The sequence below is a fragment of the Chiroxiphia lanceolata genome, chromosome Z, assembly GCF_009829145.1.
Source record: "Chiroxiphia lanceolata isolate bChiLan1 chromosome Z, bChiLan1.pri, whole genome shotgun sequence".
Taxonomy (NCBI): domain Eukaryota; kingdom Metazoa; phylum Chordata; class Aves; order Passeriformes; family Pipridae; genus Chiroxiphia; species Chiroxiphia lanceolata.
Genome location: NC_045671.1, coordinates 63,961,956 through 63,975,717, shown reverse-complemented (window position 1 = coordinate 63,975,717; position 13,762 = coordinate 63,961,956). Strand labels below are relative to the sequence as shown.

General features: G+C 39.6%; 1 protein-coding gene and 1 long non-coding RNA gene across 7 annotated transcripts in view; both read left to right on the top strand.

Annotated features, from left to right (window-relative positions):
• MOB3B (MOB kinase activator 3B) overlaps positions 1-6,233 on the top strand; it is a 91,378-nt gene extending 85,145 nt beyond the window's left edge. For 2 of the 6 annotated variants that reach the window (XR_004354786.1, XR_004354784.1), the window contains 2 exons: positions 1,400-2,316; positions 2,434-6,233. Coding sequence is in view for 1 of the 6 variants with exons in the window: in XM_032676801.1 (XP_032532692.1) it covers positions 1,400-1,443 (44 nt within the window). In the remaining 5 variants the exon portion in view is untranslated. Of the gene's footprint in view, positions 1-1,399 lie in introns of all 6 variants that reach the window. The other 4 variants (XR_004354788.1, XR_004354785.1, XR_004354787.1 and 1 more) reach the window with 4 other exon arrangements.
• The window catches only part of LOC116781168, an 844,439-nt gene that overhangs the window by 489,090 nt on the left and 341,587 nt on the right, over positions 1-13,762 (top strand). The window lies entirely within an intron of this gene.

The window sequence follows — 13,762 nt, the reverse complement described above, 5'->3', positions numbered from 1 at the left end:
GAGTCCTGATGGATTTTAGCTTTTAGATGCCTACTTTAGTCAATGGTAGTTGTCATGGTGTGGATGCAGCAGTGTATTATATGTTGCCCTTCATTATTTCCTAGCATAGTTGCTTTTTCTGATCTCCCAAACAAAGAAGACAGGGAGGCATTTTGTGTCTGCTTGTGTATAAAACAATAGGAAGCTGTCCAACACTGTGCTGAGATGTAGTAAGTTCTGCATTTGGTGTTCCTTGTTCTGAAGAAATAAGACTAAGTGCAGCTGTTTGAAAGAAAAACAAAACAACCTAGCCTCCCTCTCCTAAACGTTTAAGGACAAAAGGAGACAGATTTTTCCATGAACAAGTCACCTTTGTGACCTTCAACAAATTACAGGAGAAGTAACTACTGATTCAGCTTACTGTGGAGATCACACATTACTGTATAAATTACTGTACTAATTACCATTGTCTTAATAACAAATGACAATGGTTATATGTAAATAGCAAATAATGCAAGATGAATTTACAAGAAAGAAAAACTAGTTAAAGGTCTGGAAGCATGAGGGGGGTGGGGAGGAATCCTCCAATTCTGTGTAGGATTTTAAGTGGAGAAATAATCTGCTAAACACAGGGTAAGATACAGTTACAACACTGTCACAAAGCTGTTTGCGTTAGATCTTAATTATCTTATAACAAATTATTCAAGCAATCTAAGAAATTTTCAGACTTTGTAACTCTAAATAGGTTTTCCAAGGGAAATGCTGTGTGGTCGGGTTTTTGTGGATGGCTGTTGGTCAGACATCTCATAATGTCTTTCCAGAAAAATCTGCTGGCAAATATGAAGTTTTATAGAATGGAGCAGCCAGTTATCAGAGAGTTTGTATCAGAGTGCCTGTAAATCAGATCAAATAAAATTCTATGTGGATCCTAAACCCCAGTTCCTAATGGAATCAGTGAATGGTTCAAGACCCCTTCCTAGAGATGAAAGCCACAGTTCTGATCAAGTCTTCAAGAAGATTTGTGTCCATGTGCCCTTTTGTCCATGTGTAGGCAGAAATAACTAGACAAAGAAGGTATATCTAGGATTCATTTTGGCAACAGGTTCAATGAGAATGATTGGAATCCTTATTCTTATATTAAATTAAAAGGTTTCTGGCATTTGCAGGTGATTTATTTCTTTAGTGAGGGGGTGCAGCAGCTTTTACCTGACATGGCTAGGGATTTATTAGGTTATTAAAGCTATATGCTAATTTCCAGTTATGTTCATTTTCCTTTAAAGTGACAGAGAGAGGCAGAACCATGGTGTCATATAAAACCACTTGGATTTACAGAGATGCAGAAATACTGACAGAGAAGAGGCCTGTGCACACTTTGTCACAAATGCCATTTGGTTTTTTATTTCTCCTTCTCATTTCACAGAAAGAGATGACAACCAGGATGTGTCACTGAAAACTACCCACTGAAGAAAAGTAAAGTCCAATTTCCTTCCTGCTGCAGAGTTCAAGAATGTGACAGCCCTCACGGACTGAGCCTGCTTGTTAATCCCTGAAAGCTGGGAACCACAGTTACTTGTTTCCTTCCACTGTCAGTGTTCTTAACCCTGAAGATGCTGCTAAGAACCTCATCTGAGCAACATAGATTACTGATAAAAAGAATAGTCATATTAGTTCTAGCTCCTTTATTAGGAATAAGAACCTTTTCAGCCACAAACAATGGCAGTGCTCCTGCTGCTAAAACTTTATTGAAATTCAGGTCCCTGGGCTGGCCTCCAGATTAGTTGTTTTCAAATGAAACTGTATGGTTAGCTGCAATTTTACTTTCTTTTTCTTTTGTTTCTTGGTATGTGCTTTCTTTCCTAACTGCAGCAGACTATTAAGAGATTCTGGAACCGAAGAAGACTTAGCCTTTAATGCCCCCCACCCTGCACCAGGCCACCCAAGGCTTGGCCCCCATTCCCAAATGCCAGTGAGCCTTGTGTTTCCAGGAAGACAGCCATGTCCCTCAGCTGATCAGTCAGTGTATGTTTCATTGTGACTCCTAATTGAATGACAATGGGAGGGTTTTCGATCTCAATTACATGAGCAGGAATCCAGATGTAGCTATGCAGTGCTGAGGTATTTTCTTTCAATTTGAGCTGTGACTGACAGCAAATCTGCTCAGTATCTCTGCTGTAGTCAGCATTTTCCTGAAGTACTTTATGAATACACCAATCTGTCATGTAATTTCATAGCCTTCTGTTCCCTTAGAAAAAGGATCCTTCTCAACCACCCTAAAGTTTCATCTTTTCAGAGAGAAAGAAATTTAATTTTTGTAACTTGGCAGAAGATACAGTAAAGGTGAGTAGTATAAAGGGTAGAGTAGGGGGGAATAATTGAAGGTTTCTGTTGCATCTAAACAGTGTCCAGCAGTGTGACTTCCTTTCCATACTGGACTAACATAAATTTTTTTTCCAGAACTCAATCCAACTTAATTAATACATGTATGGACAGCCTGGGAGGATCTGTTGCAGTAAATCAAGTCTTCTGTGCCAAATAGAGGAGGCTTTCTTCTGAAAAAAAAAAAAGTGATATTTAACAGAGGGATCACAAGAGAGAGACTATTGAATAAATGTGAATCCAGTGGAACACACCTACATATTTTGTGCCTTGTAAGGAATTTTGCACACTTGTGTTATTGTGAAAGATTACTTTTCCTGAGTAAGTGCTGAACCCTGTTGCTGCCTTCTTCTCAACCAAGTTAGGTATGTTTACATCTTCTGAGACAGCATCAGAAGAAAATCTCGTGGAGTATCCAGTGATCGGAACATTTGAAACAGAGGAGTAGCAGACACTAAAGAATAACAGCAAACCTTTTCTAGCTTGTGTTGTAGCACATTCTGATTCACTTGCCTGCTTGCTTAAATCTGGGCTTGTAGCTATAAGTGATCACATCCTTGCTGGGGAAAAGTGCTTTTGTCTGTGAACATTTAGTGTGGCTATGGTGGAGGCTTTTCTGCATCTTTAGAATTATGCAAAAGACTTTATCCTTTGGTTTCAAGGGGATGGACCTAAGTGTTCCTACCTCCTTTGGTGGTCTTTGCAATCAGGTTAATTCTTTGGGGATTGGAACGTGCACACAGATAATTTCCAGTCTGCTGGCACTTTTGCAGGTTATAACTAGTTTGTGGAATTTATTACCACAGCTACTGCTGAGCTTAGTTGCCTCATTTTAAAGAAGATGAAAAATGTTCCATCTTTGGAAGATAGCGTGTGGTTCATGTAGATGACAACTGCCTGGAATTACAACATGTGAAAGGGTTTCTTGAACTCCTCCAAAGTGCCTGGACTGTGGTACTGCTTGACATGGAGCTGTAGCTGATACAGTGCTCTTGAATTTTGCTGCGGACAGTTGCCATCTGGTGTTCTTCTGGCTGGACAGCACGATATTTGAAAGATTAACATGAAGAGACAAATGTGTGGAATTGAAAAACATGGTATTTTATGTATAATTTATGCACAATTTATTCTTCATTTTATTACACTACTTACTATATGCTGGTTTGAGTCTGTTCGCTATAGCTCAGTCTGAAGATTAAGCAGAATTACATTCCTGGTGAATGCATTAGTTTTGTGAATGCAAAACTTATCTGTTGGAATGTTTTCCTTTTTTTTTCTTAAACTGTTTTCTTTTTTTGTACAGCACACTGTATGAGGCAAAGGAGGGAAATGCATAACTGAACCCTAGAGGATTTGTGTTTGACATGATCGAAATTCCTGTGTTGGGAAAACCCCATTATAACACAGGAGCTGAACCAGCTGCAAAGTAGTGCAAAGTGTACTGGTTTTGCTTGCTTATTCTACTGGAAAGAACAGAGAGTTTGATTCCTCCAAATGGCAGGGTTTGGCCTTTGGCTGAGTATCTCCCAACAGGTACTCTTGCTTCCACAGCAGAGGTATTCAGCCACCTCCTGACCATCTCGTGCCATGGGCCATTTCTCTCAGTAGTTGATAACCCAATAAGAATAATGTCTGGACTGTGGCATCACTACATAAAAGTGTCATATTACTCCTTCCCATAGAGGAGAGGGGGCAGCATCCTCTTGGATATTGTGATCCCAGCTTCATCAGTAATTTGCTCAGGACCACAAACAGACAGAATTGTGTTTTGGTTGTTATTAGTCTTTCTACCAGATCATTTACATATGTTATCATTTACATATGTTCCTAATGGTCTCAGCATTCCATATGTTTCTAGGACTGGGGAAGGCAGAGGAGAGAGGGGAGAAAGAGGTTATTATTTGGATTCATTGTTTGTTGTAGTTTTTTGATCATCTTTCTTGTTCTTCTTGCCTAAAAAGTTTTTTTTTGGTACTTACCTTTAGTGTTGCTGTTAGTGTTAATGTTTACGGCACTATAAGAAGGATCTTTTCAGTTGACTGAGACCACACTCAGCATTACTTCAGAGTGTGAAAGGTTCCTGTGATATCAAAATTGCCTTCAGTGGTTAAAGACATTTAAGCTTTCTTTGATTGTCTCTGTAATAAGAGATTTTGTAATGAACTTCTGCTCTGTGTGAACATAGATTAGTGTCACTATAGTGGCAAATGTAACATGAAAAAAATCTTAACCTCCCTTAGGTTTTATGAAGAATGGAGTCCCAGGGTCTACCAAAGAGTGTGGGGTGAAACTAATGCTTTCTATCTGATTTCATAGAAGTTGGGGATTTATGAAACTTAATGAGTTTTCTCGAAGAACTCAAGCTCTAAGCACCTGACAAGGTGTTTGATTCTCTTGACCAGTGGATTCAATAAGAACAAGGCAAGGAAAGAGGAGAAAACAGTTAATTTGTAACTCTACAGGGACCTACAGACAAGGGCTCAAGATGTGCAGAAATCTAATGCGTAAACGTTGTCCCCAGCAATCACAAATTCCAGATCTGGGCAAAGGATACAGAGATACAGGATACAGAGAATGGTACCCTTAGTAATCGAGAGGCCATTATTACCAAGTCTCTATTAACAGTAGACTAAAAGGATATTTTAGCACTTTTCTACTTCATGCTGAATAAATTAGACATTTTGGAGCCCTCTCACAAAAAACAATTCCTTCCTGTTGCTTTTTCCCTTTTTCTGCGTGTTCTTGAGGTGTCAGGACCAGCCTTCTGCCTTTCAGTGTTCCTTTTTTCTTCCCCAAGGACAATGCTGTTACAAAAAGTACCTTTCTCACCTCTCTCTGTGCCTCCAGAAGGGCTACCTCTCATTTGTGCCCTCTGAAGAGAGAGGACTGTCTGTGCATTGTCTCTTCAGAAAACCAGAAGCAAAAGAGCAGGAAGTACCTGCAAGAGCAGCAAAACAGAAGGCACTACATATAAAATAGAAATATGCTTGCTATGATATGCTGTATGGGCTTTAGAAAGGGGATAACACTGGGGAACCCAGTATAGACAAGTGGTCAGTATTTAGACATTTTTTCGTATATGTTGTAAGAAATTTTTAATAAAAGACACTTTTAATAAAAGACACAATAAAATAATTATGGAGACTATTCCAAGGGCAAAGCAAGCCAAATCGGCAGTAAGAACCTGGTAGTGGTATACATTTGAATCTAAAATGATCAAAAGTTAATTTTTCATGTGTTTTATGCTAAATAGACAGTGATTTCCAAGGTTTAGCCAAATAAGTTAGAGCTCTTAAAGTTTCTTTTCTGTGTTTTAATAAGTTTTCCTGTTTTAAATGCAGATGCAATTAATATAATTAAAAGTTATAATGATATTCTCCCAGAGAAAAGAAATAAATTACTTGTCTAGTCTAATACTTGTGTCTGTGTATGTACCTGCGCACATCAATAGATAGATAGATAAATAGATATGTACATAAATGTGCGTGTGTGTGTTTGAGTGGGGATATGGATGTGGAAGTATCAGCATATGCATATGTACCCTCCCTGCTCTTCCCCACACAATAGATTTCTTACTTTTGTTAATATTTAAGGGGGATGCATCTTTCTAAAAAAATAAGTAGTTGATTCCTTTTTCTTCTCCATTCATCAGCGCTGTTTGGTGTGTTAATATTTTTTTAATGATGTCGTGTGTGTCTTAGGCTCTTTTAGTTCTGTTTGTTACTAAACAATGGTTGAATTGTGTGGGAAGAGAGACTAACTGTTATAGTCATTGAAAGAAAAGGAAAGTTTATTTTTCAACCCCATCATAGGGGATGAAGCAATGGAATACAAATATGAATAAAATAAAGATATTCTGGCAGAAGTGTTGTGAAGTTGTTTGGGATCTAACTCTTCAGGAGGAAAAATGTGTTTGGTTTTCATACTGCAGGGTAGAATTCCCTGGCAGGCTTACGGAACTCGGAGATGAGTGAGATCCATCACTGCCAACTCACCAACTTGCTCACAGCCCTCCTGTCACCAGTGTGACACCAAGAAAAATGGACCAAATGTTATGCTAATGAAAACTGGCCAGCCTCTTACCAACACCAGTCAGACTAGGCATGTGGGTAGCCTTTCTTTAGCTGAGTTGGTCTGCTTGTTCTTGTTGATCAGATCTTTGAACTTGGATAACTCGTGGGTTTCATCATGTTCTTCAGCTGATTCCTGATGGGACACTCCAAGAAAGGAGGGATGTGTAAGTAGCACAAGCCAGTTCAAGGCAAAGTTTCATCTCTTAAAAGCAGAATTAAAGAGCCTTTGTTAGAATTTGGCAGCCACTGAAGGAAATTAAGGTCTGATAGGACAATGGAAACTGTCTCCAGCATATGGAGCATATGGTCTTAGAGCTCACTGCATTGTTCTCTTTGGCCTGATTCTTAAGACATATATATATATGTACATTATTATATATAAAGCTACTGTGAACTTAATATGAGCCAGGAGCAGAGCTTGAGGGGAGCAGGAACATAGGGGTTAAGAATGGCTCTGTAAAGACAGTACCCAGTAGAAGAGCTGATGCTGGACTTTGGGTGTGTCTAATATGGGGAGGACCTGAAGATTAGAGATCCTGGGAATAATGGAGTAACAGGAAAACAACTGCTGAGGAAAGATGAGGAATTTGGCAAGCTGAAAGAAGCCCAATGGCAGGAGTAGCAGGAAGCTTCGTAGGGCAGCATGTGCATGTGCCCTCTGTACTCCAGAGGGCTGTGCCACTATTTAGAGGGCCCTCAATAGTTTGGAGAAGAATGCCAAGAGGAATCTCATAAGGTTGAATACAGAGAATTACAAAGTCCTGCAGTTGAGAGGAGCAGACCCAGCCTGTATATGCAAAGGAATACATTTTCCCAGCTGTAAAGCAGTTTGTCAGGGACGGATCCTGGGGCCTCAGTGAACACCAGGCTGACCAAGACCCAGTAATCTGCCCTCATGACAAAGATGGTAAATAGCCTCCTGGACTGCATTAGGAGGAGTGTTGCCAGGAGGTCAAGGGCTGATCTTTCCTCTGTGCTTAACCCTGGTAGGACATGCCTGGAGTGCTGGGTCCAGTTCAGGGCTCATGAGTGCAAGAGACAGAACAGATTGGAGGAAGTGCAGAAAAGGGCCACAAGGATGATGAACGGACTAAGGCATTTCTCACACAAGGCGAAGCTGAAAGAGATGGGACTGTTTACGTTGGGTGTTATCCCTATGTATAAACATTTGATAGGGTGAGTGAAGAAGACAGACTCTTCTTAGTGGTATACAATGACAGAAGCAATGGACAGAAACTAAAGTACGGGAAACTCCTATTAAACATAAGAAAAACCTGTTCAAGGTGACCCTGCTCTCAGTTTGGCATTGGGCTAGCCAGCATTGGGCATTGGGCATTGGGCACTGGGCACTGCCAGCAGTGCCTGCAATCTAGTGGTGTGCTGAGCCTGTGATCACTGCAGCATGTCTGGGCTCTTCAGCAGTGATAGGGCTCTTTAGTCTGTCTTTGTCAATTTCCCTGTCTAGGCCAGCAGAGACCTATTCTGTCAAGGGGAAAGAGCTGCAGGAAACCTTTTCCTATCCAGCTTTGCTGCATGCCTCCCTCGTTTCCCTAGCCTGATTCCATGCAGCAGTGAAAGTCGAACAGCAAGTGGAAGGCAATTCGCTGTGTCAACTGAGAAGCAAAGGAGCGGGGCAGGGGTGAGACTGGCTATTGCATCCTGCACACCTTACTGCTCTGGAGAAGTTGTCTCAGCTATGTCACTGCCACTGTAAGTGGGATGATTTTTTTCCTGCTGCTGCACAATGTGATGCCAAAGCATGGTTCAGCCTCCGGTTCTATTCCAAACTGCTCTTCACAGTCCTCAGAGATGGCACAAAGTAAAAGTGAGGCAAACCCAGCAGTTGATGGGGTGAAAAACAAACAGATCTTACTGATTAAAAACAAATAGATCTGATGGAACAGATGGCCTTCATGGTTTGAGACCTTGGATTATATTTAATATGTCACAGCAATTAGAGCATTTCAAGTGAATTGACAAGTCATCTGAAGGTGTCACCCACCTGGTGAATACATTTTAGTAAGTGGAGGCATCCTGGCACAGTAAAAGCCACACATTACCTACACCCCTAAAAGCCATAGTGTGGGTAATTACTAACCATTCACTAATAAATATGGCACAAAGGGCAGCAGTAGTTAGGAGACTATGTGCATTGATGTAAGCCAAATTGTATCACATTGTATCAATCAAACAGTTAAAAAACCCACAACAACACAAACCCAAAAATAGACCATTCTGAAATTTGCCATTTATAATGTAGCAGCAGCAATTGTGTCACAGAGTACTCCTAGAGCACCAGAAAATATTGTAGGCTAGTCAGCTCTGTAAATCAGGACACTTTTTTTTTTTAGTTCAGTGTTAAGCACTTGTCATGTTACTTTCTGACTTAGAAGGGGCAAATATCACCAGCTGGCAGCACTCGTAGGTGTCATTGCTGTTCATAGCAAGCGGCTGACTTCTGAAAAGTCATCCCTTTCACCAAGTGAAGGCAGGAGTTTGCTGAGCACACCTACCTTTATGTGGATGGAGCAGCAAAACAGCAAAGTGGCACTGAACTAAGCTGCATCCTTTATGTCTTGTAGCCTCTGCCTCGGTGGTGTGCTGTCATTTTAGATGAATCATCAAACAATTTTTTTTCTACACAGTGGCATCAGTGTTCAGGAGGGAAAAGACAGGAGAGAAAAGACAGCCAGCAGATGGAGTGATATAGTAACAGAATTCTGGCCCAGGTTTGGAAGACCTCGATCTGAAGATAGGTCTAAAGTCATCTGTGATTATCCAACCTTTGTGCTACCGTGTTGCACTGGAGCGCATTTCATTCACAGTCCTTTCAGCCTCTCCAGGCTCGAGGTGTAAAAACCAGATGTTTCCACAAACTGTTCTGTTCTGCTCCCACCAGAACAAGTGCTTAGTAAACCAAGTGCATATGCACTTTATACTATGTGAAAAGAATACAGAAAACTATTCCACCACCTGTTTCTGACACTTTATCTTAGCAAATGATCAGACAAATAAGCTAACAGTGCAATCTAAAAACTCCCACTATTACCTGTAGTTTCAGTGGCACACACAGGTAAGACCTGCACACCTAAGCCCAAGAATTGTCACCTGACATCCCAGTAGCCACCAGAACAACCATGTCAAGACTATGGCAAATTAACCTGCCTACTTGCGTGGCTAATTTTTAAGGAGCTATGACATGATCAAGTGTGAGAAGAGAAATAGTATATACCAGTTAATAAACCCCCCAAATCCTAATAATAATCTGATATGTTGCATTTATCCTTCTCAAGGAGGGTGATATCAAGTACCTAAATGGGACCTACAAGAAAGGTGGAGAGGGACTTTTGACAAGGGCGTGTAGTGATAGGACAAGGGATAATGTATGCCGGGGTTCCCATCCCAAACAACCTGAATGCTCCTGCAGATGAGCAGAAACTCTGATAAAAGTGTTACCTTAATTTGACACAGCATTTTGTTGCTATTAGCCAGCATTCCACAAGCTGGTTTCATTCAGTGGGCCTACAGGAATCATACTTCATGCAAGCCCACTGGAAAAAACCAATTCCAAAATGTAAAATGCAGCACAGAAAAATTAACTAAACAATTAAACAGCCTGAGGGATTTACTCTGGAGACCTGGGTGTGATGTAGAAGGTCAGCCTGGTGTGCTGTTTGTGACACTACCACTTCAGGTGCTGGGAAACACAATGTCTTCAGTTTGTTACTTCTGATTTGTGTGCTCTTGCATTTCCACAAGTCATGATGATCCAAACTGGTCTCTGAAAAACGCTCAAACTACTGGAACAGGAACATAACAGACCTCAAAACTCACAACTAAGATCAAACTAATGTATGAAAATTTGACCTCTGTAAAACAAGTGGTGTAAAAGCCTTACTAGAGCAACTCACTCATTCACAGACTGGAATAGCAAATGGGACTGGACTCTATTGCCATTTCCTGTTCTTAGTTTAGAGGTGCTTTTGCAGGATTCAAAGTAGGCCTAATGCATTCATTCAAAACAATTGCTCTAACATGTTGGGCTATTTCCTGGGTCTGTGGCCCAGCCAGAGTGTCATTATAAGATCCAGCTAGGATGGGCCATATTCAGAAGGATGAAAAAAGCTTCTCCTTTTCCTGAAAAAGAGAGATGTACAGAGCAGAGAAGCATGCAGCTCAAGTGAGTGAAAGAGAAAGCTATTTCTTTGAATCAATAAAAGAATAAAAGACCATAAAGAAAGCTATGGTATTTAACTTTTCCTAGTGAAACAGCTGGAAACCATTAGCTGTTACTTTTTTTTTTCAAGTGCAAACTCTGAAATAGTTTTTTTTACTTTTCTAATTCCTATACGAAAAAAAATTATCAGCTGTTGCCCATGTACTTTTATATTTAAAGAAATTTAAATCAGAATGTCTCTTCTACGGTTGTTTCTACTGTCCAGGGTTTGTGCACTTCAAGTTGGGGTGGTTTTTTTTTTTGGTTGGTCAGGGTTCTTTTTTGGTTGGTTTGCTTTTCTTTTGGTTTTTTTTTAAAGTGTCTGTGCTGCACTGCTTTTAGCCTTTTATTCTGAGCCTAGGGTGATGTGAAAAATACAAGGAAATGTCCAAATCCTTTTGTCTGGTTCTTTCTGTGGGCTAAAGTTACTAAACCTTTTTCTTGAATGTCTAACCCAAGTCTATACAAGTGAATTATTAAAATTCTGCTCAGAGTAAAGCTATGACAAGGAATCATCATGCTAGAAATGGCACTGGAACTGCCAATTCTTAAGGTTGCTGTGTAATCACTATATATCTTTTTAGTTATGAGATAGAAACAGCTGTATTTTCTTTCCAAGTGAAATGCAACATGCTCTATTTGTAGGCTTTAACTAAAAATCTAATTCTGTAGTTGATGGGCAGAATGAAATTTCTGATCAGAAATTATTTCATAGATTTGTAATAAATGCCTCACATTTTATTCTCTTCTCTTTGAGTTTTGGGGGTTTTTTTAGTGTGTTTGGGGCAATTTTTTGTTAGTGCCTCCTCTAGTACTTGTTTTGGGAAAAATCATAGAAAATTATATCATTTGGAGGAGATTGTCCACAGGCAGAAGGTACTATCAGCTCTTGTGAGCACTCAACTGGTCCCATTCTGGAGCACTCAATGAGGGCAAAGAGATGAAGGATGTAATTCTAAGCAGAATATTTATTTATGTGTGGAACATAATGCATTTTCAAAGACCATGACAGGAAATTAAAAAGATAGATCTCATTAACTTTGTTCCCGTAGCAATGCATATTCGTTAAGATGTCAGGCAGTATAATTACTTCTTGAAAAATGAAAATGGAAGAGAATTGATGATCTATGGTAAAAAGAGAAAAGCAAATAATAAGACAATTAGGTTCTTGTAGATCAATTGCCAGACAGCGAAGAACAGGTATCCTGAAATTAAACCTTTTATAGATTATCTGTGTAATACAGATGTGTCTCTTAATTTTCTCTGTATGGAAGCAAAATACATACATAACCAATCTAGATAATTTCAGTGTCATGTTTTGGTTTGCCTGGGTTTTTTCCACAGCCTCTCATTTACCATGTGTCCAGTTCTGCTAATTCAACCTCTCAGCTCAAAATCACATTTGTTCATGTCTTGTATTACAGTCTTCCTGGTAGCTCTTAACATTGCTCTATATCCCCATTCATGATTTAGTCAATCAGTCACTTCTAGAATGCTTTGGATATAAACCCAAATTTTAAGTGCCACCACACTATGCTTAATCTTACCTTGAATTCTCTGTGGACAGGTCTGTGCCCTACCTGGAATGTGGAGACAATGCCAGTTATCTCTGTGTTATTCCTCTCCCCTGGAGTGTGGGATTTATCACTTGAATATGGTCTGCCTCCATCAGAAGTTGAACCTTTCTTTGTCTCCAGAGAGAGATACGCTCACCTCTGATGGTAAAAAAGACATGTTACGTTTTACACCAAAAAGGTTCAAGTGCTCAGGTCCTAGTGTAAATTTGGAAGAGTGATGACTGTTACAACCAAAAGGAAATGCCTCTGGGAAGGGCGATAACTGTAAGATCAGTCAATTTCACTGAGTCAAAAACCATGTCACTGAACTGCCAAGGGCTACAGGCTGGATCGGTATGTGCCACACCCGAAATGCTCTCCCTTCTCACCTTTGAGTTATTCTGTCAAATTTAAAATTCTTGCTCATGAGTGTAATGTGAATCAACAGTGATTCAGCTAATGAAAGTGCTGATTAAATAAATCTTTACAATCTATTGATTTCTATTGTCTGAATATAATTATGTTGTTCTCGGTCTCTGGGTTTTATTCATATTTTTGTTCTGCAATACTTCTTTCTCTCAGTGTGCATTTTTTTAATTTACCTTTTAAAAACCTGACATCCTCCTGTAGACAGCAGAGGGAGCTGTATGATTTACTTATGTGACCCTTTGGCTCTTTGGATCTCTATTTACTCTTTTTTCACTTCATCTAAGCTAGAAAGATTCTTGTGCCTTAAAATTTCTTTAAAAGGCTCTAGTACAATGGCAGTCACATAGTTAGTTTGAAAAGCTATTGCAGATTAGGAATAGGTTACCTTTCCCAGGTTTTTCATTTAAAGTTAACCATGCCAAATATTGTCAGAAGTTCTACATTCTGCATTATTTTAACGAAAAATATTGCATTTTGAAAATATGTCTTTATAGTTTACACAAAAACCTTGCAATGAGAAATATGTTTGAAAGAGTTGTACCTTACAGTCAAGTAAGAATAAAGGTGAAATCTGAAAGTTGTGTGGAGCCTTATGCTTGTAGGTAAAATCTCAGGATGTGTGTTACAATAAGACTCTTCAGTAGGAGAAAGCTTCTTTTCAAATTTTTTTTTAATAGGATCTATTACAAATTACAGCACCCTTTCCCCCAGGCTACACTCAGCAGAGTTTAAGGACGAGGAGTTATATGGGAACAGAGCTGTTTAGTCCTTCTGCAGCTCCATTTGTAAGACTAAAGAATAATGGTATTATTTTAAGTCAGTGTCCTCTTTCCTCCAGTGTAAATTTTGTGGTCTTCTCAGACAAGCTGCCTTCTGATTGCCTCTGGCTACCTGAAGACAGCTCTCAGTGTGATGATGTCACCGGATCCCACCTTTGAAAGCGTATCCCAGTTCTCACAATTAAGAAGAGCAGCCAGGATAACCTCCAGAGAAGTAGCGCTGTTTCCACTATGAAAGTCATTTTGCTTGTCTTTTTACTACTCATAACTAGGAAATGTATTTTGCCTGATGTTATGTTCTAATCAAAACTTTATTCTGGTACAAATTATTATAGAGCTTACATTTTACTAGAT